This window comes from Populus euphratica, unplaced genomic scaffold (assembly GCF_000495115.2).
Source record: "Populus euphratica unplaced genomic scaffold, PopEup_1.0 scaffold56.1, whole genome shotgun sequence".
Classification (NCBI taxonomy): Eukaryota; Viridiplantae; Streptophyta; class Magnoliopsida; order Malpighiales; family Salicaceae; genus Populus; species Populus euphratica.
Window position 1 is genome coordinate 718,621 of NW_011499930.1, and position 23,499 is coordinate 742,119.

Consider the following 23,499-nt stretch of genomic DNA (forward strand, 5'->3'; position numbering starts at 1 on the left):
TAATATTTAATATTAATAGAATATCAATTAGGAACATTTAGGAACAATATTTTGATACAATAAAAATCTCATAATTATTTTAATTTTATAATTTTTTTTCAAAACATTTTTGTTCCAAAGACTTTATGTTTACTTTAGATTCATTAATGAAATATTTGATTAATTAATAAAATATAAATTAATATTAAAAATAATAAATATATTTATTAATAATAAATATATATAACCAATTGATTAACTACATAACAAAAATACTAATAACAAGGTGGTGAAGGAAAGATGAGATAATTTCCACTTAAGCTAGTTTATTCCCTAAATTACCAATATATAGTTGGATTTCATATCATGAAATTATGTAAGTAATTGGTGGATTTGACAAAAATAACCTACATGGTGAAGCTAGTTTTGGTTCAATATATAAAGGAAACCTTTCTAATGGTATGGCTATGGCCATAAAGGCTTCAACCCGCAACTAAAAGAAACATTCAAAAGCTTTGATTTAGAATGTGAAGTAAATGAAGTATTTGTCATAAATCTCATCAATATTATCAGCAGCTTTACCAACATTGATTTCAAAACTTTAGTAGATTACATGCCCAATGGAAGCCTTAAGATGTTGTTGTATTCTCACAATTGTTGCAAGGATATCCTACGGTGATTGAACATTTTATAAAACATTGTATTTTTTATGGAATATCTATACTATAGTCATCCTATATTTATGGTTTACGGTGACTTGAAACCTAACAATGTCTAAATGAATGACAATATGATTATATATGTATTTTTTATGGAATATCTATACTATAATCATCCTATATTTATGGTATATTTATGGTTTATTGTGACTTGAAACCTAACAGTGTCTAAATGAATGACAATATGATTATACATATTGTCATTTATTTAGGTGACTTTGGCATTGTAAAGCTCTTAGGTGAGAGTGTATCAAGGAAACAAACAACTACACTAGTTATAATTGGATATATAACACCAGGTGAAGTTGCTTTGTATTTTATTTGGTTTTTCATGTTCTTTGAAATATTAAATACTTTGATTAATTTGAATAACTAATTAAGGATGAGATTATACATGTCTTGAGATATGCAAAGTATAGATCACAAGGAATAATGTCAACTAAAAGGGATGTTTTTTGTTACAAAATTACGTATATGGAAACATTCTCAAGCCATTAATGAAATGTTCAATTAAGAAATGAGTTTAAAGAATTGGGTTTGGATTTATAACTCAATTTCAACTATAATTTGATGCAGTGTATAACATGAATAAAAACTAGGGTTTTTTATCCCCTAAGATTATAGCCCAAACTATTAAGAAATTAGAGAAAACTATGATATTTTCTAAAATGTTTGTTATTCAATAATCTTCAACAAAAAATAGCCTATAAGGCTATTTCAATACAAGAAAAACATATTAATTCGTAAAATTCTAATTAAATTTAAAATACTAATCTAAATAGAAAAAATAATCCAAATAAAAAAAAAACTTAAATAGTAACTTCTAGGTTTAATTTGGGCATATTACCATATATAGGTGAAGTTTGTTTTTTATTTTTATAAGTAACATGTCTTTTAGAATAATGTAGAAAATTTTTAGATCGATTCAATGTAATTTTTAGTCTAATTGTTATTTGAAAACTCACTTGACACTTTCAGACTTCTTCATGTTCTAGAATTTTTGTTATATATCCCGTGTCATTTCTTTTTACTTGTAAAAAATTTAACCTCGAGTTAATTATTAAAAATTAAACTTTACTTTTCAAAAAAAATTATATACTTTGAATATAACAAGTCCACTGCACCCTAAAAAACATCTAAAAGTTCTCTCACTGTATTATCAATATCATTTCACTTCTAAAATTTTCATTGGATTCGAGTTAATTATTAAAAATTAAACTTTAACCTTCAAAAAAAATATATACTTTGAATATAACAAGTCCACTACACCCTGAAAAATATCTAAAAGTTCTCTCACTGTATTATTAACATCATTTCACTTCTAAAATTTTCATTGGGTCACCACTAAACTCAAGACCTCCATGTTAATTTTCTAAAGCTTATTTTAGACTTCCCCACTCATTTGTATTTGTATGTTTGCTATGCAAGTATGTATTTTTTATTGTCTTTGGTAAGGAATACTATTATGGATATATTAGTATTTCTACTTTTTAAACATACTTTTCAATACTTTAAATCATGATTTCAGTCTCACGATCCTTTTACCTGGAGAGCAATGTAGATGATGGATACTTTTCAATACTTTAAATCATGATTTTAGTACGATCCTTTTACTTGGAGAGCAATGTAGATGATGGTATTTGATTATTCTATTTTAATTCTTTTTTCAAGATTGTATAACTTAATGGATCTTCATTTTCTTATAGTGCTTCAAGACTTTAAGAATTAGTATATGATATTAATTTAGGAGTTTCCTTGACTTCCTCTTCACTATTAGTAGATGAATTATCTATAAATAGCCTAATGTTTGTAATAGTGTTGTTATCATTATTATGACATATAAATCGTTTACTTTAAAAAGATGACATCTTGTTTATATTTTTTCTTGTTACTTAAGAAGGTTAAAAAAAGAAATAATTATAATTTAATTATTTATCTAATCATTATAGAATCTTACAATGAAATTAAAAGCTTACTAGTTTTAGTTGTATATTCTAGAACTTCAAAATATTATTCTTTAGTATTATAAAAAAGTCCATGTTATAACAAAAAAATCTTGTTTAAATAAAAGTAAGTTTCCAACTCTGACAATCAATTAATAAATCTATTTTTAGAAAATTTTACTTAATAGAAAGGAATCTCATCGAACTAAAAAATACATCTATATAAAGGTTGATTGTGAGTTAAGTCTCTAATGCTTTATCTATGGTAAACACTATTGTCTATATCAACATCATGCATATTTAGGTTTGTAGGGATAGATTTGGGGTTTGGTTTGCCCAGAGATAAATCTTCGAGTACGTCTCTTTTCTCGTCATGATTTTTGTTTGTCTCTCATTAGTTGAACTAGATGTTCCAATCTATTCAACATTGCTACCATTGTTTGCTCTAAACGACCTAGCTTCCGCAATTGGGTTCCTTGCGCTGCCTTTAGCATCGAGGAATGGGTTGTTGCTATCATCTACTTCCGTAAAAAATGCCAATTTACTTTGATGCCAATGGCGTGGCATGCAACATGAATAAAAGTAGGTTCTTAAACTCTTAAGGTTACATCCCAAAATTATAGAGAAATAGAGAGCAAACTTTGATATTTTCTGAAAAATTTATCAATGATTTTCAATGAAAAGTAGCCTGTAAGGTTATTTAAATATATATAAAAAACATTGTAGTCATTTAGCCTGTAAGGTCCGGAACTTGGATGAAGTTGTTTTCTTAACCTTTACGGGAACAAGGCTGATAGAATGGTTTAACAAACTTTCAGCACGATTGGATAAAAAAATTAAGCCATGTATTTAACGAAAAAGTTTATTTGACACTTCTAGAGGTCTTCATACGGTAGGATTTTTGTTACGCACCCTGCCTTAGAAATCATGGATTCCAATATGATAAACACAGAACCTAGAAATATTGAATCCAAAGAACAACGTATATCCTCCTCTGTCATGAGGTTGGCCCAAGAAAGCTGTGAAGATTCACCTGACATGACGATCAACATTCAAGATGCCCTTCAAAGAATGAAGAAGATCAAGGACAAGTTTCTGGAGAGCATCTTGAGGGGCTGCTGACTGCAGCACTATCCCTGACATCAAGTTGAGAGTGTGCTCGATTCGCTCCTCCATATCAAGGACAAGCTTGTTGAAGCATAAGCTCGACCATGTTTCGTAGCATATCACCTAGATGATATGTACACTCTGATGATTGTTCTGCCCTATCAATCGAACTGTTGATGATCAGGGAACCAACTGGTTCTCAAGCAAAACAAATGTGGTTTTGTTGAAGTAATTTCTTGCTGTAAGATTTATTATTTCATTGTTTCAATGTCCAAGATATCAGCTCGTAATTGCCAAGCTAACTGGCAAGAGACTGGAAAGAGAACATACACGTATCTTCCTCTGCACTGCTCGGCCAAGACAAAGAAGCTTCCAACGGCGCAGCCACCGCTGCAGATGAGCTGATTCAACTTTCTGATGTTACTTTTAAAATGCACCAGCTCTGTATTCTTGTCCTTATCATGGCGCGTAAGCATTTTCATACTCCTTAATTTTTCTTCTTCTGTAGAATTCATGATCACAAGTGGTGTTGAGAATAAGTAAAAGATTGTTGAATTACTATTCTTCAGAGTCCACCTTTTTTTCCTTGATGTTTCCTCGTCTAAACATCTCTTGTTTTGTTTTAGTTTCAACGGAATACAAATATGGATTGTTACCAGGCTGCTGATGAGTAAGCTCGCATATGGAATGATAGGGGATGGTGTTAATGGTGTCCCCTGCTCTAGTGGTAGTCGATAATGGACCTGCGTTGCTAATGCAGCCGGAAGTGCTTCTGATGTTGTCCTCGCCGGAAGTGCTTCTGATGTTGTCCTTCCTTTAGTGCGATCATAGGTGATGTGATGAATGGACGTGGCAAACATGAACAGGACTGGTCAATCTAACATCAATTCGTTCATGAACATAGGATTATAGTGTTTGCAGTCCAAAATCCAATATGATCCGGATTTAAAATACTGACCGAACCTATAGGTCAACTATTATATGAGATTTAAGTTTACAAACATTAATTCTACTAATATGATAATTAAATAATTTAAACACTTTTAATGTTGTCTTCCCTGGTAAATGAGAAAAAACAAAATAATCCAATTTGTTATCCTTTTCTGCTCTTGAAAGAAGAAGTCATTTTCAATCTCTCTGCATCCATGAAGGTATACATGTATTTTCTTATGATGATGTTTTGTACTAGTAAAGCTCTTCTTGCGTGTTTACCCTTTTCTGTTTGATTTATCGGGCTGCGCTAACCTACGAATAGGATTAAAAAAAAATTGAGCATAAAGGTTTTTTTTTTATCGGGCTGCGCTAACCTACGAATAGGATTGAAAAAAATTGAGTATAAAGTTTTCTTTTTTAAATTATTTAATATTATTATTAAACTCGATTTAATGAGTTTTAATATTATTATTAAACTTGATTTAATGAGTTAATTTTTAAATTTATCGGTTTATTTTTTATTTAATATAAATTTAAAATTAAATTATATAAAAATTAATATAACTTAGTTAATTTTATAAATTCAAAAATAATTTAAACAACTGATAAAAAATATAATTTGATTTAAAAAATTAAAATGATATTTTTTTAATATTAAGATAATAATTTATTAAATAAATTCGGACTTTACAACTTAACATATCAAACTCATAATTTAGATCATGGACTCTGTTAAATTTAATAATTTTATTTTTTAGAATTATTTTTTATTTAGTTATATAATAATAGAAATAAATGTTCATAAAATTAAGTACAAATCAAATACTATGAATTTTGTTTGAAATTGTAATAATTTCACTTATAAAAAATTAAAATAAATTATAAAAAAATTTAAAATTAAACAAATATTGAAGAATAAGATTAAAAAATTAAAATAATTAAATAAAAATTTAATATTAAATAATAAAATTAAAATAATAATAATAATAGTAATAAAAACCTCCTTGTGGCATTGTCGATCTTCTTTTTTTTTTTTTTATATATTATTTTATTGAAAAGAAATAAATGATTTAAGAATTATTGGACAAAAGGCTCGGGCTTATGAAGATAAAACAATGGTTGTCACTTCGATTTTATTTATTTTTTGGTATTGAATTTCAACATTTATTTTTTACAAAAACAGTTAATTACCAAACAACACCTTCATTTTAAAAATATCATTTTTGACTTATCAAACAAACAAATAAATAAATAAAATGAAACTCACTTTATTCCTTCTTACAAGATGATTTTAATACAATGATAATAATGCATGTGTAATGTGTTTGTTTCACGTGAGAAAGTTTGTTGTTTTAAAATATATTGTACTTCAATTATTTATTTTTCTTTGATAAGAATCCCAATATATTATTTTATTGAAAAGAAATAAATGATTTAAGAATTATTGGACAAAAGGTTATTTCATTAAATTGTGACTTTATGACATTTTTAATAGTAATATAAATATTTTGGTAGTTATCTCAATTGGATAGTGTTAGAAATTTTTTTTTAATTAAACAAATTAAAGGTAAATAAAAAATTAATCTCAAAAAACCCTTAGCCTTTTCATTTAAAGAACTCTTGATTATTCTAAATTTAATTCTTGATTTATGATGGCTAATCAATAATTGATCATGATGAGAATTAATTCTTTAATTTTTTATCTTTCTAAATTTATTATAAAAAGATAGGGTGGATAATTTTAACCTTGTATATTTTTTAGATTTTTTTATTTTTTTTCTCACTTTATTTTTAGTGTTTTAATTTTTTTAATTCTTTAATTTTTCTTCCAAATCTAGAATTTAAATTCATCATATTAAGATATATTTGAGTTACATAATCATTGATTATTATAATAGTACCTTGAATAGTACCTTGAATGCAAATCATCAAGTTTTATTAGGCTATTAAATTAGTTGTATATGTTAATTTAATATTCATTATCTTAAAAATATATTAAATATTTTTTAACATTGAAAAGATAAATAAAAAATCTTTATTCTGTCTTTTTTTTTTTTACATTTCTCTTTACAAAAACAATTAACCTAATGGATTTATGGCATGAAAATAAAAAAAAAAAATATTTGAAATCCAGTCTGATTTGATGGGTTGGCTTGAAATCTAATTGATTGAGAGCTAAAATCAGGTTAGATTTAAAAAAATAAAAAGTAAAATTTAAGAGTAATTTGACGAGTTAATCCTGTTATCTTTAGTAAAATCTTTACAAACTTAGTTATAAATTATTGTTTTTTATTTTTTATTTTTTATTTTTATTAAAATAATATTATTTTTATTTTTTAAAAATATTAAAATTAACCCCAACAACTAAATCAAAATCTGATGACGCGGGTTGACAAGCAAGCCAGATTTAAAAACTCTGGTGATTACACTCGATAATTTTATAAAAGTGAGATCATATAAATTAACTTAACAATTAAAGTATTTATCAAGTTAATGTACAATCAGGTTTTTCTTACAAGAGAGTCAATATTTTTTAAAAAGTTAGTTATAATTTTAATTATAAACTGTATTTCCCGACGATTTCCTCTACCGTTAGTTATGAATTTGATATAGCATCCGCCAAATTGACCAAACCTTGCAACTTTCATTTTGCACCCCCACGTATGATTCTATCTCTTCTTCTTCTTCTTCTTCTTCTTTGTATCTGCACAAAGACAGGAAAAAGCTCCAAGAGAATGTGCTGCTGCTGCTGTAGTTGGGTTTGGTGGCAAGTAGCTGTTGCAGATATGAATCTTCGTTTACAAGGTAATTGGTTTGGAAAGTGTAGCTGAGTTTCAGCTCTTATATCTCACTCATCCATGGATACATATAACCACTGTCACCAACTCCTTGGCTTCGCTTTTAATTTATTTTTGGATGTTCTTGTTTCATCGATCTCAAATTTAATTTCTAGTTCACGATTTCAATGCGCCACCGAACTTGAACTTTGTTTATTTCATCTAATGCGTTGGTGGGTCATTGTTAAGAGATAGAGGGATGCAGGCGTAGAGAGGGTTTCTTGTAGTTGTCGTCTTGAAAACGATTTATACTTTGCATACTTGCAGTTTCATGACAATAGAATTTTATATTTTTCAACATTGATATCGATGTGAACGTAGGTTGCTCAGGTTTCTTGTAATGGTTGCTTGAGAAGTGATTTTCTCTTAATTGGTCAATTATCAAGAAAATTAGATTTCTTAGTCGTGCTGTGCGTGTCACACATTGTGGTGGCATCTTGTTATTACTCTAACTAGTTAAGCTTTATTGAGATTTGAGAGAGGTGATGCTATAATGGGGAGGCAAGGATCCCCGAGAAGTCCACGTCCCGACGTGGTGAATGTGAAAGATTATCACACAAGAAGCTCAGAATGCTTGCCTGGTAGTGATCCTATCCTTGGGAGGAGATTGTCAGGAGGGGACAATAATTGGAAAACAAAAGTTGCCTTGCTTCATGATTTGAATTATGAGTATGGAAAGCTTGGTTCTTGTAAGGCAGTTTATGTTGGGAAAAGGAATTTGTGGTTCCGTAAGCATGTTAAGTCAATTGTTTTTATGTTTGCATTGATGGGGTCTCTTTTCCTGCTTGATTCTTTCATGGTGTCACTTTTTGATTCGATAAATCTTCAAAATAGTTCACCCTCAAGGACATCAAGTGATCTTAAGGTATGATGCTGTGTTCTTATAGCATTGAGGTAACTAACACACTGCATTTTCAAGTAACTTGAGGATTTGAACAATGACGGTGTTGGAAATCTGTTCACCCGAGCTGTTTTCATCATTTACAGCAGTAATTAACCAATTACTTCACTTAATGTGGTCTATACAACTCTACTCATGATCATTCACAGTTTACAACATACAATTCATTGCATTGACATTCCAATTATGCTATCAGTTAACATAGCTGGGGAGACTGGGACGAGTGGTAATGTTCAAGTCATGCAAGGAATTTTTTTTTTTAATGATTATATAATTGCACCCATCGCCATGGCTTCTTCCATCACATAATGGACCGTGAACCTTTTATTTTTCATTTTTCTTTCTGGACATTCTTTATAAGGACAAAATTTCGTAGTCTATCATTAAATCTGAAAGATTTATGTATTTTTAGTTAGTTCTCTGTCTGCATTGCATACGATATGGCACAAGTTTTCTTTTCTAGCTCCCAACATGAAAATTTCCGTAAGTTAAGAGGTCAAGTGTTTGAGACAGTTACCTAAAGGATGCTAATTAATTGGTATTTCTTGAATGTAAAGGGAGGTAGAACTGCCTATGCCAATGAAGAAGAACCACCAGTCCAGATGTATGGTCGTCTCCAAAACTTGGCTTGCAGTGCCCTAGCAGAGGTTTGCTTCCAAATTTTTATATTCAACAAATTCATGTTAGATGAGTTTTTGAAATATAATGTCATAAACCTCAAACCTCCTCTGCTTTAGAAAGAGTTAAAGCAAGAGCCCTCAAATTTCTGGGAGGAACCATGGAAGGCATCTTTATGGAAACCATGTGCAGACAGAAAAGAATCAGAGAAATTAGGTATGAAAATCGTTTCTTTTTTGTGTTCATGTGTGTGTGAAAGCAGTGTTTGGTATGATCAAAGTGAGTGACAGACTGACAGTATAAAATCTGGGAAATTAAATGACCAGAAGTACCATAATTAAGTATAATTTGTGGAGACAGGGCAACCTGACAAAAGCAATGGATACATAATGGTCAGTGCAAATGGTGGTCTCAATCAACAAAGAGTAGCTGTAAGTGTCTAAACCTTTCACACACCTATGTTCATGTTGTTTTAATAATTTACTTTGTGAAGTGTCTTATTTCATTGGTTGATGCATCTCAATTTGTTTTCAGACTTAAGATTTATGTCCATGATGATTTTTATCTCACTGTAGAGTCCTGCATGGATTGCAGTTATTTATGGCAGGATTCCTAATCATTTAGCATTATGTATTTGCTTATGAAGTACTCCCTGCTTACATTCTTCATGATAAAATGACCATTAAGGTTTTTACTAAGCTTCCCTGATCCTGGAGTTGTATTTTCATGCAAGCATCACACGATCTACAATTCATTATTGTCTTCGTTTGACAAATTGGTGAAGCAGACAGAGAAAAACAATGAACAAAATCAGAGATCAATAGGCATATATATGCTGAAACAGTTTGATTAGATTTGTAAGGCAAATAAACATTATTGCAGTTTTAGATTCTCGCCACAATGTGCCATGGTTTAGCCACTGCTACAGAGTTAATTCGCAATTTCCCTGAAACAACTGAAACAATTTGAATACATACTGGGGAGAATGACTTCTAGAGAAAAAATAGGAAAGGAAAATAAAAATTATTCGAATATTTTTGTATCTTTGTAGGTATGGTCTTAGAATCAATGAGAATACAGGAAAGCGTAGTAAATGTTAAAAAGTTAGCAGATGTTTTCTCCAGCGCAAGCAAAGATGAAGATAGTCTCTTGCATATTCCTCGTACTTGGTTGCAACCTTTTCTAAAAAATTATACCTCATTGGATAGGAAATCTCATCTTTGGGTGACTGGCTCACATTAGAGGTATATCCACATGTAGGTTCAGATAATGGATTCCTTATCCAGTGAAAAATCTCATTTTGGTGATGGCTCACATCAAGTCTAAATCCACGTGAAGTTTGGTGCAATGAATATGATTTATGAGGATAAAATAGCTCGCTTTTTTTTCTTTTCTGTCTCCATTTTTGAAACATATAAAAGGTCTTGTAAATTGCAACACCATGAATAGGTCTTGGGTTTTAGTACTGGGAAAATGAGTTACAAGTTCCATCAGGGGATTTAACTTTTTTTCTCCTGGACTTTCACGTATTAGAAGAGCGGAACTTGTAGATATCTAAAGGTTGGAAAGTGTTCATGGAGGAACCTAAAGCATGCCTTTGAAATGATGTGGAACTTGTGCGTGTATGGGTATCATACGATGTCGGATTTACCTTCAAATTCTCCAGTAGTTAAGAGGGAACTGATGAATCGTATCTAGTGTTTTAGTCATCCATGGAGAGGAAATACCATAACAAATTGTCTGTAATGAGCAATTATTAAGATGATTTTTTAAATCTTACATAGTTGTTGTTCTTAATCCTTGTAAATTAGTTATCAAAATCTGGACAATGCATCTAGCCTTTTTTCTAAATTGAGTACAAGTTATAGCACTGCATTGAAGTCTTTTAGAAGGAACTTTTAATATTTGAATCTTGATAAACTTAGCTTAATATAGTTATATCTTTCTGATTTGTGCTTCTTGAAGCTTTTAAAGTCAGTCCTTGGTATCAGAATTCCCATTACATATTTCAGTGACACTATTGTTACTCTTTACAGATATGCAATGCCGTTGCCTTGGCATCTCTACTTAATGCAACCCTAGTTCTTCCCAGATTTCTTTACAGCAATGTATGGAAGGATCCGAGGTCTGATATTATCATACAAATTGCTTCATCTAATCTGTATTACTGGCTTCTTTCCATGTTATATCTGAATGTGGTCACTGTTCAAACAATCTGTTCACAAGATGATTGTTAGTCTATTCTGTGTTTGAAATGCAGTTTGCTTCATGAACTACCTTTTCTTTCGTAAAAAGCTAGCTTACATTATTTTCAAAGGGAAGCTAAGTTGTTATTCAATGATATTTAAACATCTATATCTCTATCTTCTTCATGAGCTGAGCATGGCAATTCAGTATTATCTGCAAAAATCTCACCTCTTTCACTTTATGGAAATGCAGCCAATTCGGTGATATCTATCAAGAGGAGTACTTTGTGAATGTCATGAAGGATGAAGTGAATCTCGTAAAGGATCTTCCTTCTCATTTGAAGTCGTTAGATATTGAAGCAATCGGTAGCCTAGTGTGTGATCTTCTTGGATTCTACATGCTTACTACGAAGGCAGCGGCTATTTCTGAGCATTACCTTATATCTCTTTTTTATCTTGCTTTTGTTAGATAACTGATGCAGACATTGTGAAGGAGGCAAAGCCCATTGATTACCTTACAAAGGTACTTCCTCTCCTGCTGCAGAATGGAGTTGTCCACCTTCTTGGATTCGGAAATCGGCTTGGATTTGATCCATTACCTTCTAGACTTCAGGTAAAGGACGTTACTTAGAGATTCAAATATTACAGGAAAGTTATTAGACATAAAGAGCTCAATGTAAACAAGAATCTCCTCACAATGTCTTTGATGTGTTTTAAGTATTCCGAGATACCGCTTCACCTTCTAGGCAAGGTTTTTTCACAAGTGTGACCATTGACCTTTGCACCTGAAAACCCAGAAAATAACAATGCAATACAAATAGTGATTTCGCTACTGAATTAACAAGATATAGCTGGTCTTTTTTTCTGAAGCATGTTGCTTGGTTGTAACCTATCTATAACGTTCGAAAATGGATTACATCAACAACTGAAGGAGGCATGAGGCATTTTATGGCACACACATCACGAATGAAAATGATGCTGGAGATCAGAGACAAATTCTGCAATCATTCGAAGATACATGACAGATAGTTACTCGCATAGTCACTTACTACGAAAGTATTCATTTATATGAAAGCAATCGTAATTCAGTTTATATGAAAGAAGCATTATTTATAGTTTCATTATTGCATTTATATGAAAGCTGCATCATTTATAGTTTATAGTTTCATTATTGCATTTATATGAAAGCAGCATCATTTATAGTTTATTATATTGCCTTTGTGATAATTGAAATATTCTCCAGAAATTAAGGTGCAAATGTAACTTCCATGCGTTGAAGTTTGTGCCAAAAATCCAAGAAGCTGGTTCACTGTTGATCAGAAGGATAAGGGAGTATGATACTGCACAGAGGATGTTGGATAAACAACTTGTTGGAGAGTTTCTGCCTGGCAGTCTCTCAAAAAAACATGATTCAGAAAGAGGTCCATCCAAATATCTTGCTTTACACTTGAGGTTTGAAGTTGATATGATTGCCTACTCCTTGTGTGATTTTGGAGGAGGGGAGAAGGAGAAAAGGGAACTCCAAGCCTACAGAGAAAGTCATTTCCCTCTGCTCATTGAACGCTTGAAACATTCCAAGTACGAATTTCTTCAGCTTTTTAACTCATACGTACTCCCTCTAGATAATCTTAATCTGGAATCCATCTCTTTCACATCACTTATGTTTGCAGGCCCATCTCTTCATCAGAGTTGAGAAACTTAGGGAGATGTCCACTAACACCTGAAGAAGCCGCACTTGTACTTGCTGGTCTTGGATTCAAACGTGGAGCTTACATTTATCTTGCTAGTTCTCGTATATATGGAGGGGACTCTAGGATGCATTCATTTACGAGCCTCTATCCCAACTTAGTCACAAAGGAAACTCTCCTGACACCTAGTGAGCTTGCACCTTTTCGGAATTTCTCTTCACAGGTATCCAACTATTCTTTGGGCATGTTCAACTTGAAAATACTTGGCAAATTTCTGCGTGCTAAGTGTTTTGGAACTATTTATTCACTTAAATTTTAGAGAACTGTTTTGGTTGCAGCTAGCAGCATTGGATTTTATCGCCTGTGCAACTGCAGATGTCTTTGCCATGACTGATTCTGGGAGCCAACTCTCATCCCTAGTATCTGGATTCCGCACTTACTATGGTGGTGGCCATGCCCCTACCCTGCGGCCTAACAAGAAAAGGTTAGCAGCAATTTTGTCAGAGAATAGCACCATAGGTTGGAATAGTTTCGAAGATAGAGTAAGAAAGATGATTGGGGAAGGTCAGAGCGTTTTGATACGGGGTTATGGTCGAAGTATTTATAGACAACCGAGATGTCCAGAGTGCATGTGTAAAACCCAGTAGCATGTTCCCAGGTGCAAGAATTTTTCAACGCTCTGTTGTTTTGATTTGCATATGCCCAGAAAAGCATTCCCTGTAGGCATCCCAATCAAGGCGTGGCTCCTCAATTGTTGATCATGTCATCAGGAATGAAAATGACAATGCTGATAGGCTGCTGTATCATTATTCATTTGTTCAAATCTTTAAACAACTGTATGTTGTAGTTGTAAATTTTCTTCCCTTTGGCTCTAATTCCTTTGATTCTTTCCATTTGTATATTAATACACACGTTCAATCCAATAATATGCATTCCTGATACTAATATTATGATAGGGGTCTTGTCTTTTCTTTTTGCTATTTGAATTGGAAGGTTTCTATGTCATTTCTGAAACAGCACAACTTGCAGCAGCTGCTCCACCCCTCCCTCCCCTGTTCCTCGTGAGCGCAATACTGCTGTGAGAAAACAATCAACGTAAAGTGGTTACAAATGAAATACCAGCAACTACACAATAGCAAATCCCGTAGGTAGTGTTAGGAATGCTGGACAGTATTACTCAGATTGGACTGGATAAATAACGGTCTTGTTCCATGTTTGGTGTGTTTGGGGTTGGATTGAATAATTTGTCTTCTAGACAGTATTAATTGGATTGGGCTGGATGTTCTCTGTTTGATGTGTTTTGGATTGGACTGAATAATTTATTTTATTTTATATTTGATAAATATTAGATAGATACACGAGATTGGTTTGATTATTATTTTTTAATTTAAGTCAACCTGGATTGATTTCCCAACAAATAACTTAGGTTTTATCTTGGAATGACTCTTGAGTTAAGTTTAAAATTATGATAATAATTATTTTTATTCACGTTATTTTGGATTAACTCTGGTTGACTATCTTGACTCATTACATGAGTTTTTGCTTCGGATTGACCCCTTACTTAGATCATAAAACTATGATAATAATAATTTTTTTTTATATTAATCTAAGTCAATAATTAACTTAAATCATGATCTAGACCTAGTTCATAAATCCTCCTAGCTAACCTCAAATCGATTCTTAAGTCGAATTTTAAAATTATAATAATAATTATTTTTATCTTAAGATTAACTTGGGTCAATAGCCAACTTGGCCCGTGACCCGAGCTTGGACTTGAGTTAACCTCTGAATCAAGCATTAAAACTATGATAATAACTATTTTTATCCGTATATTGAATTAATGATCAACCTATTCTGTGATCCGGACTTGATGAATCAGGCCTAACTCCAAGTCAACTATCAAGTCAGGTTTTAAAACTATAATAATATAACTATTTTTATCATAAGATTAACTCGGGCTAATGGTCAACCCAACTTACTTGGCCTTGGGTTAACCTCTGAATTGAACATTAAATTAAAACTATGATAATAATCATTTTTATTCTTATAATGAATTAATGGTCAACCTAACTTGTGATCCGGACTTGATGGATCAGGCCTAACTCCAAGTCAATTATAGAGTCAGATTTTAAAATTATAATAATATAGTTATTTTGATTCTAAGATTAATATGGGTTAATGATCAACCTAATTTATAACCTAAGTTTAACCTCAAGTCAATCCCTAATAAATTAAATTTTAAAATTATAATAATAATTATATTTTTATGAAGCATTAGACAAACATGTCATGCCCCTTTTTACTACAAAAATTTCTTCGCCATGACATCATCTTTGAACAGGATAAAAATTAATTCTTATACTGTATAAAGATATTCTAAACAATTTCAAGTCAATTATGGAGTCAGATTTTAAAATTATAATAATATAGTTATTTTGATTCTAAGATTAATGCAAGGGACAATGAATTAGATTTATTGTAATAAACCTAACCTACCCAAGTCCAAGTCAATTATTGGAGTCAGATTTTAAAACTATAATAATATAGTTATTTTTATTCTAAAATTAATATGAGTTAATGATCAACCTAATTTATAACCTAAGTTTAACCTCAAGTCAATCCCTAATAAATTAAATTTTAAAATTATAATAATAATTATATTTTTATGAAGCATTAGACAAACATGTCATGCCCCTTTTTACTACAAAAATTTCTTCGCCATGACATCATCTTTGAACAGGATAAAAATTAATTCTTATACTGTATAAAGATATTCTAAACAATTTCAAGAAAAAATTACCATACCCTATTTATCATTGTACAGCATACCAAACACTAGCTTAGGATAAGTGATTACTTTCTCTCAAAGCACACTATATGGATCATAAAATAATGAATTGAACTGATGAATGCAAGGGACAATGAATTAGATTTATTGTAATAAACCTGACCTACCCAAGTCAAACACATAAAACAAATGAAAACGAGAGAAGAGAAAGCAGAGGAGTCATTCTCTGCCAGCAAATGGATCCTTTGTTTCACTCCTCCTCGCTATAGTTGTTGTAATCCCCGGTCCCCCCTTGAACTGGAAATGATGTTTTTCCTCTAACATCCTTCTTTGGAATTGAAGTTACCTCAAGATGGAGGGAAGAAACGATCAAGGTTGAAAGGAAGGGTGTAGAATTCCTCATTCCTGCTGTCTCCTTTAAATGTCCGAAACTTAACCCACCATGGCATTCCCCTATCTCTGGCACTTTCCTTGTAGTCAAGTGTGTTGTCTAAGAAAACAGCGACTATCAGTGCAACAGTTGGGGATGAGAAGAAGATAGTGTTGAGGAAATCGTTGAACTGCACATCAAAGTAGAACTTATGGTAAGTTGTTGTTTTCCCTGTAATTGTTGGCTGCACGCTATAAGAACTAGCATTCATCTGCTTTAACTCGTCATGGAATACTACGAGTTCTAAGAAGTTGTTTTCATACTGGATAATAGAACTTACCCATCCAGCTCTAGTATGAGCGGGACCATGATAGGCCTTGGTGGTATATTCTCTAAAGTATTCAGGGACAGACAAGCCGAGAAAGAAGGCAACGCCAGTGATGAAAAGGTTTCTCATTGAGTTCATGTTTGTGAATTGCAAAAATGACAGCCCCACGGAAGCTATGAGAAGAGCAGTATTGTAACAATAAGATACAAATCATGAGAACTTTGATAAAATGACAATGGTAACAAATGAGAAGCCCCATTTACTCACCAACAAGACCGAACAACACACAGTAGACAGCAGCAAATATAGGGAAGGGTATTGACGCAAATAAAGCTCCAAATTTTCCTGACAGAAGGTGGAAAAGATTAATACAAGTTATCAGACAGGGTTTTTTTTTACAAATAAGCGCATATACTTCATACTTGGCTGTATTTCTTACCTAATACAGAGAAGAATATCATAAACCCAGCTGAGATTTGAATAACCCTGCGGCTTCCAACACGAGTGCTTCCAAGCAGCCCAATGTTTTCTCTGTTGTTTTTTTTCATACATTAGTCCAGTTGCATAGAAAGTGAGAACTGTAAGAGAGTGATGATGAAACTATGCTACTTACACAGAGACCGTTGAGCCTGTCATTGTTCCAAATAATCCATCCAATAGGATCCCAATGCCCTGCCAGCCAATACCACGGCTAAGAACATGAGCTGGAGGTGGGGTGGCGCTTGCTAGACGTGACGCAGCTTTGTATGCTCCAGTTGACTGTTAGAGAAGGCATTAGTCTCTCTTTCTCCAACTAAATAGAATAAGATTGACGAACTAGTTTGTACCCTTACCTCAATCAGTGAGACAAAAACAGCAGCCATCATTCCGAAACAATGGCCGGCATCAAAGGTGGGAGCACCCCATTGACGAGGATATGGGATCTTTATCCTGAATAGTTTGTTCTCGTATTAAAATTGTTTTGAATCACATTTTCAAATTGACATGTATCCAAAGAAAAGAGCACAGTTACCAACCATGGAGCAGAAGAAATGAGGTACGCTTGATCAGTTCGACAGTTTTTTTGGGTAATTTCTGGACGATGTTTGTACGCACCACTGGCTGTCAGGAGGTGAGCATATGCCCATATCACTGTGATCGATAAAAGGAGAGCAAACCGCTCCAGTATCGGCACTTGTTTTGTCTGAAAATTTTTCAAGTACTGCACCAGCATAGCAATATAAAACAAAAAACATTTAGTGTTTTTTTTCGAAGTCGCTGAACAAGAAGGCTGGTTCCTGAGCTATGTACTAATTATTGTATCTTTATGCCATAATTTTGCATATACAACACCAAGAGTGATTGATTTTAGTCTCTTTATACCATGTGATGTGTATTGGTATGTGAAGCCAACAGGTTCAAACTATAACAAAAGTTTTTGACATTAGGATTAGCTGTTAACACCTGGGAGCAGATTACGAATAGGATAAGCATGGGAAAGCCAATTTCTACACACTGTCCAGCCTGAAACGGATTCACAAAGGAACAAACGAATTGCATAACAGTCAGAAAGATACTCCTGATGTTCATAATGTAGAAAACAACTAAGAATTACTCCAGAAAAAATGCACAAAATCCGCTGCTGAAGTAAAAATAATGTCATTGCAATTTAAGTAGTGACTGTACCACGGGGAAGCCTCTATCAAACAGGCCAAAACCTACTAATGCAATGACTGGAACCATTCCAAGTGGACTGAAGAATCTGAAAGGAAAAATAAGACCAATAAATCAAAAAAAAAAAACATATAATGCTAAAGCTTGTTTCCATGATTATGAGTCTGGGATTCCCTTTTCATAAAGCAGTGGTACCTGGAAGAAATGGCCCATAACTGACTGTACCCCAGAATTATTTGTATGCTTGATGATACTATTAGAGCACCTTGGACTGCTCTCATTGTGCTAAGAAATCTCTAGACAAATACAGAATTTATGTCCATTAGTTTTTGCTATAATTATAATGATGATAAATCATTAAACAAGGAGTAATTGGAGCATCTCAATCCAACACTTCTTTTGGTTACACATAGACTTGGAGTGATCGATCATGTTAGAATTCCTTCCCTCCAAACTACTACAGGAACAAAAAAAAAATATTGCACTTATTCGCGCTACTACAGGAGTAACATTTGAATTTATATCACTGATTTGATTGACTTGGACTTGGAAAATTTGGATAGTCCACAGCCTTTAGCCTTACACATAAGAAAGCCAATTGCAAGGGCCTCTTGATCTTCTTAGTTCTCACAATGGACTTTCAACTTGTAAGGTAAAAAATTGAGAACTGTAAGAGAAGACTAGAAAATTAAATTAGACTAACCAAATGGTCATCAGGAATTCTCATCAAAGAAGGGTCATGAATTATTGATATAATGGGGACCATGAATGCATAAGATCCTCCGATTACGGTCGGTAAGCGTGTCCCAAACAGTGTTTGAAGAAGTGTGTTGATCCCTTCAACAAAAAGTAGAGTTTGTACCACCCTCACTTTATCACCCTGAAACACATCATGTACCACCCTCACTTTATCACCCTGAAACGCATCATATTAGCCCCAAAACAAATAAGAATTTACCTTCACTGGCCTAGTCTACTTGAAGTAAAAAGAATTGGCATCTTCTTTCAGGCCATATGGCCAAAGCATTATCACTGGATATATAGACTGCAGGAGGAAGTGGTAGTGTAAATTTTATCACTGGATATATAGAAATCAGGAGGAAGTGGTAGTGTAAATTGACTCACATGATTACCACCCATCAAAGGAACAAGAAATGAAGGGATCATAACAGCAGTTCCTAAAGCCAAAATATAATGCTGAAAACCCAAAGCTACAGCCTCCCCTGCTTCCATAAACACCAAGTTAGAAAAAAGGGACTCAAACGAACTAAAAAGACTTGACGTTTCGAAAAAAAGAAAAAAAGAAAGGAGAGAAATGGACATACCCCAAGATGGGTTAGAATCAATACAATACTCTAACCCTTGAAGTTGGTCCATTGGAGGGTGACTTATCTCTTCTGGTTTTGGATCAGCAGCCATTGCTTAATTACAACCCTCAAAACCACTCTTGGTTTACTTCTTAAACTCAAAACTGAAAAAAAGGGTATCTACTAAATGAATTAAATAAATGATGATAGATAGACGATTAGCTAGGGAGAAAGAAAGAGAGAGACTCCCAAGTGATCACAGGAGTCTTCGCACAGCAAGCTAGTGCAAGCAAAGTGAAGGAAATGCAATTAGATTGACTGAATAAGAACGAAAAAGCAAGATGAAGCAAAAACGGGGCAGAGAGAGAGATAGAAAGGTAAGACAGAGTACAAAATCGAGAGAAAAAATGGTACTTGCCGCCCACTGATCTTGCCTTTCTTGCTTTCTTACTTTCTACAGGTTTCATGCCTATATAATTTATATGCTTTGCTTTGCAAATTTTTCTGGGGTAAAACCAATAGTTTCCGTTAACCTCTTTCATATTTCCTAAAGTGCCCTTTAGGAAGTGCCGAACTGAATGTTACCGTTGCCCGTCTGCCTCTCTGTTCCTAATAAATTAAAAGGAGATAGTGTTTGTGCATGCACATATATTACCTTAAACAAATAGAAGTAAAGGCTCTTCCTGTCATGTGACGTGTAACGCCACAATGTTTTTGTACTCACTCCATTTTATTTATGAAATGGTTGCTTTGTCTGCTTTATACTTTAAATAGTAAGAACTAAGAAGCTAGATTTGGTATTTATTTTTCTCTCAGTTAATTATGGTAAAATGACATGCAAGCAAGTGTTCTTTGTTTATACTTTTGGTTTCGCTTTTATTTTTGTTCAATTAAAAGTTTTTGATTTTTTTTAATTTTCAGTTGTTTTGATATTATATGTTGATGTTAAAAATAAATTTTTATAAATAAAATATATTATTTTAATATATTTTTAAATAAAAATATTTTAAAAATCAACAAAACTTTATTTTAATTCTTTAATTGCTATATTTAGTGTTTGGTAGTGGATTTATTTCAAGACAGGTCATGTCAACCCAAAAGCAAAATCTTTTTTTTTTTTTCCATCAAATGCCTTTTATCAACCCAAAAGCAACCCGAGATTAAGAATTATATATGACATGGTGGTGGGTGGGCCCTACTTTACAGTAAAGTCATAGCTATATTTATTTTATTTGAATCCTTTTTATAAATCACTCGTTATTTTACACGTGTAACCACTAACAATAGATATGCTAGATTTTTTGTTGCATTGTTTTACATAAAAAAAGTTTAAATATAAATAAAAAAACAGAGACAAACATGTAATTAAATCAATCAATAATCATTTGTGTAAATTAATGGGGAAAAAATCATTAATGATAAATAAAAGTGAAATAAAAAAATCAAAAAATAAATGCAAATCAACATATTTATCTAATTATATTTATTGAGTTTATCTATTAAAATTAATTTTTTATATAGGGAAACGATAACATAAATGAATTAGAATAGAGAAAAGTATTTTTAAAAATAAAGTTCGGTTATATAAAAAAATTATTGATGAATTAGAATAATATTTTCAAAAATTAAATATATATAAAAAAATTAAAACAAAAAAATCCATTAAAAAATGTTAAATTAGAAAAATAAATAGAGTAGGGATGTTTTAATTAAATGATAAAAAATAGAAAATGATAATAAACGAACAAAAATTGTATATAAAAAAAGATCAAGATAACTTGAAAAGAAAACCTAAAGTATAAAATTGAATAAAAAAATAAACAAAAAAAACAAAAGCTCGAGTTAACCTAAACTAGTATGGTAGATATGTAGTTTAGATAACAAGGGGCAAGCTAACCTAGGTTAACTTATAAAACTTGTGGTTAAAGTTATTAGATTAAGATAACCTAATAGAAAAAAATTAAAAAAAAAATAAAGTCACTTTTTAAAAAAATAAAGATAAATAATGAAATAAAAAAAAAAGCCAAAAAAATATGTCGATCCATGTTAACTTTTAAATTTGTAACCCAGGTTATTAGATCAAAAAACACTATGAATAGAAAATTATAAAGTCCAAACCTCAAAAGCAAATGTTGAAGGATAAAACCATAAAAAACAAATTGCACAAATAAGCAAAGATCTAAAACAAAAAATTACAATTAAAAAAACAAGAACAAAAATCAAAATAAAAAATAATTTTGAAGGCAACAAAAAGTTTTTGATTGGATAGTTAAATTGAAAAACAAATTTAACAAAAAAAATAATAAAAGAACGAGGATCAAATTAAAAAAATACACTATAAACTTTGATTGAATGATAAAATTAAAAACCAATAAAATTTCAACAAAATAAGCAAGAAAAAAATTAGAAATCAAAACAATAAGGATCAAATTGAAATATATATATATATATATATATATATATATCAAATGGTAATTGAAGGAATAAATTAAAAATAAACAAAACTTTTATAAAAAGATCTAGAATAAAAATTAATAATAAAAAAATAAGGATTGAAACTTAAATACCAAAAACAAAGAGAAACAACATGTATTTTTTTAGAGATAAGAAAGAAAAGACAACCACTAGCGAGAAATTGTATATCCACTATTATCACATGTTGCATTAGAAAAAAAAAGATGTGGCGTTGCTTCTAACAACTTGACAAAAGAGTAGGTTTAGGCACTAGGATGCAACATATATGTTGATATATGGAGAGCACTCGTCAGCAACTTTTAAAATATTAAAATCAATTATTCAATGTAAAAGGACTAAAATGACCTCCATGAATCTAGAATTAATAGAAAAAAAGCCTATGTAAAAGGACAAAATGCCCCTAAAAAATGTCCTTTGTACTATATTCTAAAAGTAAAAAACATAAATGCCCTTGGTCAACAATTTTTATATTTTTACTTAAAAGTAAAATAATCGTTTTACTATTTAAAAAAATAAAAAAGATACATATATCACATGACAATCTTCTAATGACCAATGAGCCATGAGCCATTAGAAAAGAGTGAATCATCTTTAAAATCAATCATGGCTTCATATTTTTTTCTTTAAATGGAAAAATAATAATTTCACAGTAGTAATGGATTTCTTTTAATTTGTATGTGTGTATAATAATTTTCCTATCTAATTTAGAGTTTTGTAAATTGATTCATAAGTGTTTGAGAGTGTGATAACATTTGTTTTGAAAGCTTTTTAAAAGCACATTTCATTGGAAAATACATTAAATTGATTCTTTAGTTAATGTTGTTTGATGATGTGCTAATGTGAAAAACACAATCTAAAAAAAAATTACTTTAATATATTTTCAAATAAAAAAATAATTTTTAAAAATACCTTACAACACAATATCAAACATAAAAAATAAAAGTTAAGGTATGTTTTCTTCCTTGCATCCCTTATTATTTAACAAATATATGCTAGATAGGTTGCAAGTTATATGCCACAGGTTATATTTTAACATATAAAAGAATTTTAATTAAATAAACTATATTTTATTTAATTATATTGTAATAAAGTTAGTTTTTATGAAAAAAACAATTAAATTTTATCCAAAAAAAACCAAAATCTTAATGGTATTTTAAGAAATAATACTTGAGATATATTTTGAATTAATATATATATATATATATATATATCAAATAAACTTAAAATAGAAAAATGAAGACAAAAAAAAGAACTAGGCATGCAATGGCAGGCCCATCAACCCTGATGTATAAAAATATACATGGTGTGTATGCATGGAGCCTTATGACTAGGTCTAATATTTTTTTATTTAAAAAGAATAGGTTACCTACTAATTTCACCTCTAACCATTTTTGGTGGCTAAGAATCAATAAAAATCCCTTTTCTTTTTCAGACACAAAAACACTCGAAAAAACATCTCATAAACATCAATGAACCAATATATAACATCAAAACAATGTTTAATTGGTAAAAAAAAAATACAAACTTTATCTTAATTAAAATAAAACAAATCTTAAAGGCCAATATATCTTTCCCGGCAAGATGAGGTGCAAAAACATCTTGTAAAACAAAACTCACTAATACCAACAACAATGTTTTTCAATCATTAGAATATGATAAATAATAAC

The 23,499-nt window shown here is 31.3% G+C and overlaps 2 protein-coding genes and 1 long non-coding RNA gene across 8 annotated transcripts; 2 read left to right on the plus strand and 1 right to left on the minus strand.

The window, feature by feature from the left end:
• The first annotated feature begins 3,494 nt into the window (after positions 1-3,494).
• On the plus strand, positions 3,495-4,701 carry LOC105135985 (uncharacterized). Of its 2 annotated transcripts, none has more exons than XR_844289.1 (3): positions 3,495-4,287; positions 4,375-4,579; positions 4,661-4,701. It is a non-coding gene; the product is annotated as an uncharacterized LOC105135985 (long non-coding RNA). The 2 variants fall into 2 exon arrangements; XR_844290.1 differs by having other exon boundaries at positions 4,375-4,552; positions 4,653-4,699.
• Positions 4,702-7,333: 2,632 nt separating this feature from the next.
• LOC105135986 (O-fucosyltransferase family protein) lies at positions 7,334-13,861 on the plus strand. 5 transcript variants are annotated; one of them, XM_011041113.1, is made up of 10 exons: positions 7,334-7,486; positions 8,977-9,066; positions 9,157-9,253; positions 9,398-9,468; positions 11,074-11,162; positions 11,477-11,597; positions 11,693-11,836; positions 12,467-12,801; positions 12,894-13,134; positions 13,250-13,861. In XM_011041113.1, exons 2-10 carry the CDS (start codon positions 9,022-9,024, stop codon positions 13,556-13,558), a joined length of 1,452 nt encoding a protein of 483 aa, XP_011039415.1. In that variant the 5' UTR covers positions 7,334-7,486; positions 8,977-9,021; the 3' UTR covers positions 13,559-13,861. The 5 variants fall into 5 exon arrangements, with proteins under 5 accessions (XP_011039415.1, XP_011039414.1, XP_011039413.1 ...); XM_011041112.1 differs by lacking the exon at positions 7,334-7,486 and adding an exon at positions 7,536-8,383 and having other exon boundaries at positions 13,231-13,388; XM_011041111.1 differs by lacking the exon at positions 7,334-7,486 and adding an exon at positions 7,548-8,383 and having other exon boundaries at positions 11,477-11,540.
• Positions 13,862-15,789: 1,928 nt separating this feature from the next.
• Positions 15,790-19,800, minus strand: LOC105135988 (nucleobase-ascorbate transporter 2-like). Its single transcript, XM_011041115.1, has 13 exons — positions 19,376-19,800; positions 19,176-19,273; positions 18,754-18,930; positions 18,246-18,346; positions 18,063-18,138; positions 17,841-17,900; positions 17,414-17,598; positions 17,231-17,327; positions 17,011-17,156; positions 16,837-16,928; positions 16,665-16,742; positions 16,410-16,570; positions 15,790-16,259 (listed from the first exon to the last, which is right to left on the minus strand). Exons 1-13 carry the CDS (start codon positions 19,467-19,469, stop codon positions 16,047-16,049), a joined length of 1,578 nt encoding a protein of 525 aa, XP_011039417.1. The 5' UTR covers positions 19,470-19,800; the 3' UTR covers positions 15,790-16,046.
• Between the last annotated feature and the right edge of the window lie 3,699 nt (positions 19,801-23,499).

What these genes read in the sequence shown, in the direction of transcription:
- LOC105135986 (XM_011041109.1), top strand. Translation starts at nt 8,012, where the DNA reads ATGGGGAGGCAAGGATCCCCGAGAAGTCCACGTCCCGACGTGGTGAAT. An exon ending in AATGTATGGAAGGATCCGAG is followed by an intron (nt 11,163 to 11,476) that starts GTCTGATATTAT and finishes ATGGAAATGCAG; the next exon opens with CCAATTCGGTGATATCTATC. An exon ending in TTGAAGCAATCGGTAGCCTA is followed by an intron (nt 11,598 to 11,692) that starts GTGTGTGATCTT and finishes TGCTTTTGTTAG; the next exon opens with ATAACTGATGCAGACATTGT.
- LOC105135988 (XM_011041115.1), bottom strand. Translation starts at nt 19,469, where the DNA reads ATGGCTGCTGATCCAAAACCAGAAGAGATAAGTCACCCTCCAATGGAC. An exon ending in TTGATAGAGGCTTCCCCGTG is followed by an intron (nt 17,901 to 18,062) that starts GTACAGTCACTA and finishes AATCCGTTTCAG; the next exon opens with GCTGGACAGTGTGTAGAAAT. An exon ending in ACAGGCTCAACGGTCTCTGT is followed by an intron (nt 16,929 to 17,010) that starts GTAAGTAGCATA and finishes AAAAAACAACAG; the next exon opens with AGAAAACATTGGGCTGCTTG.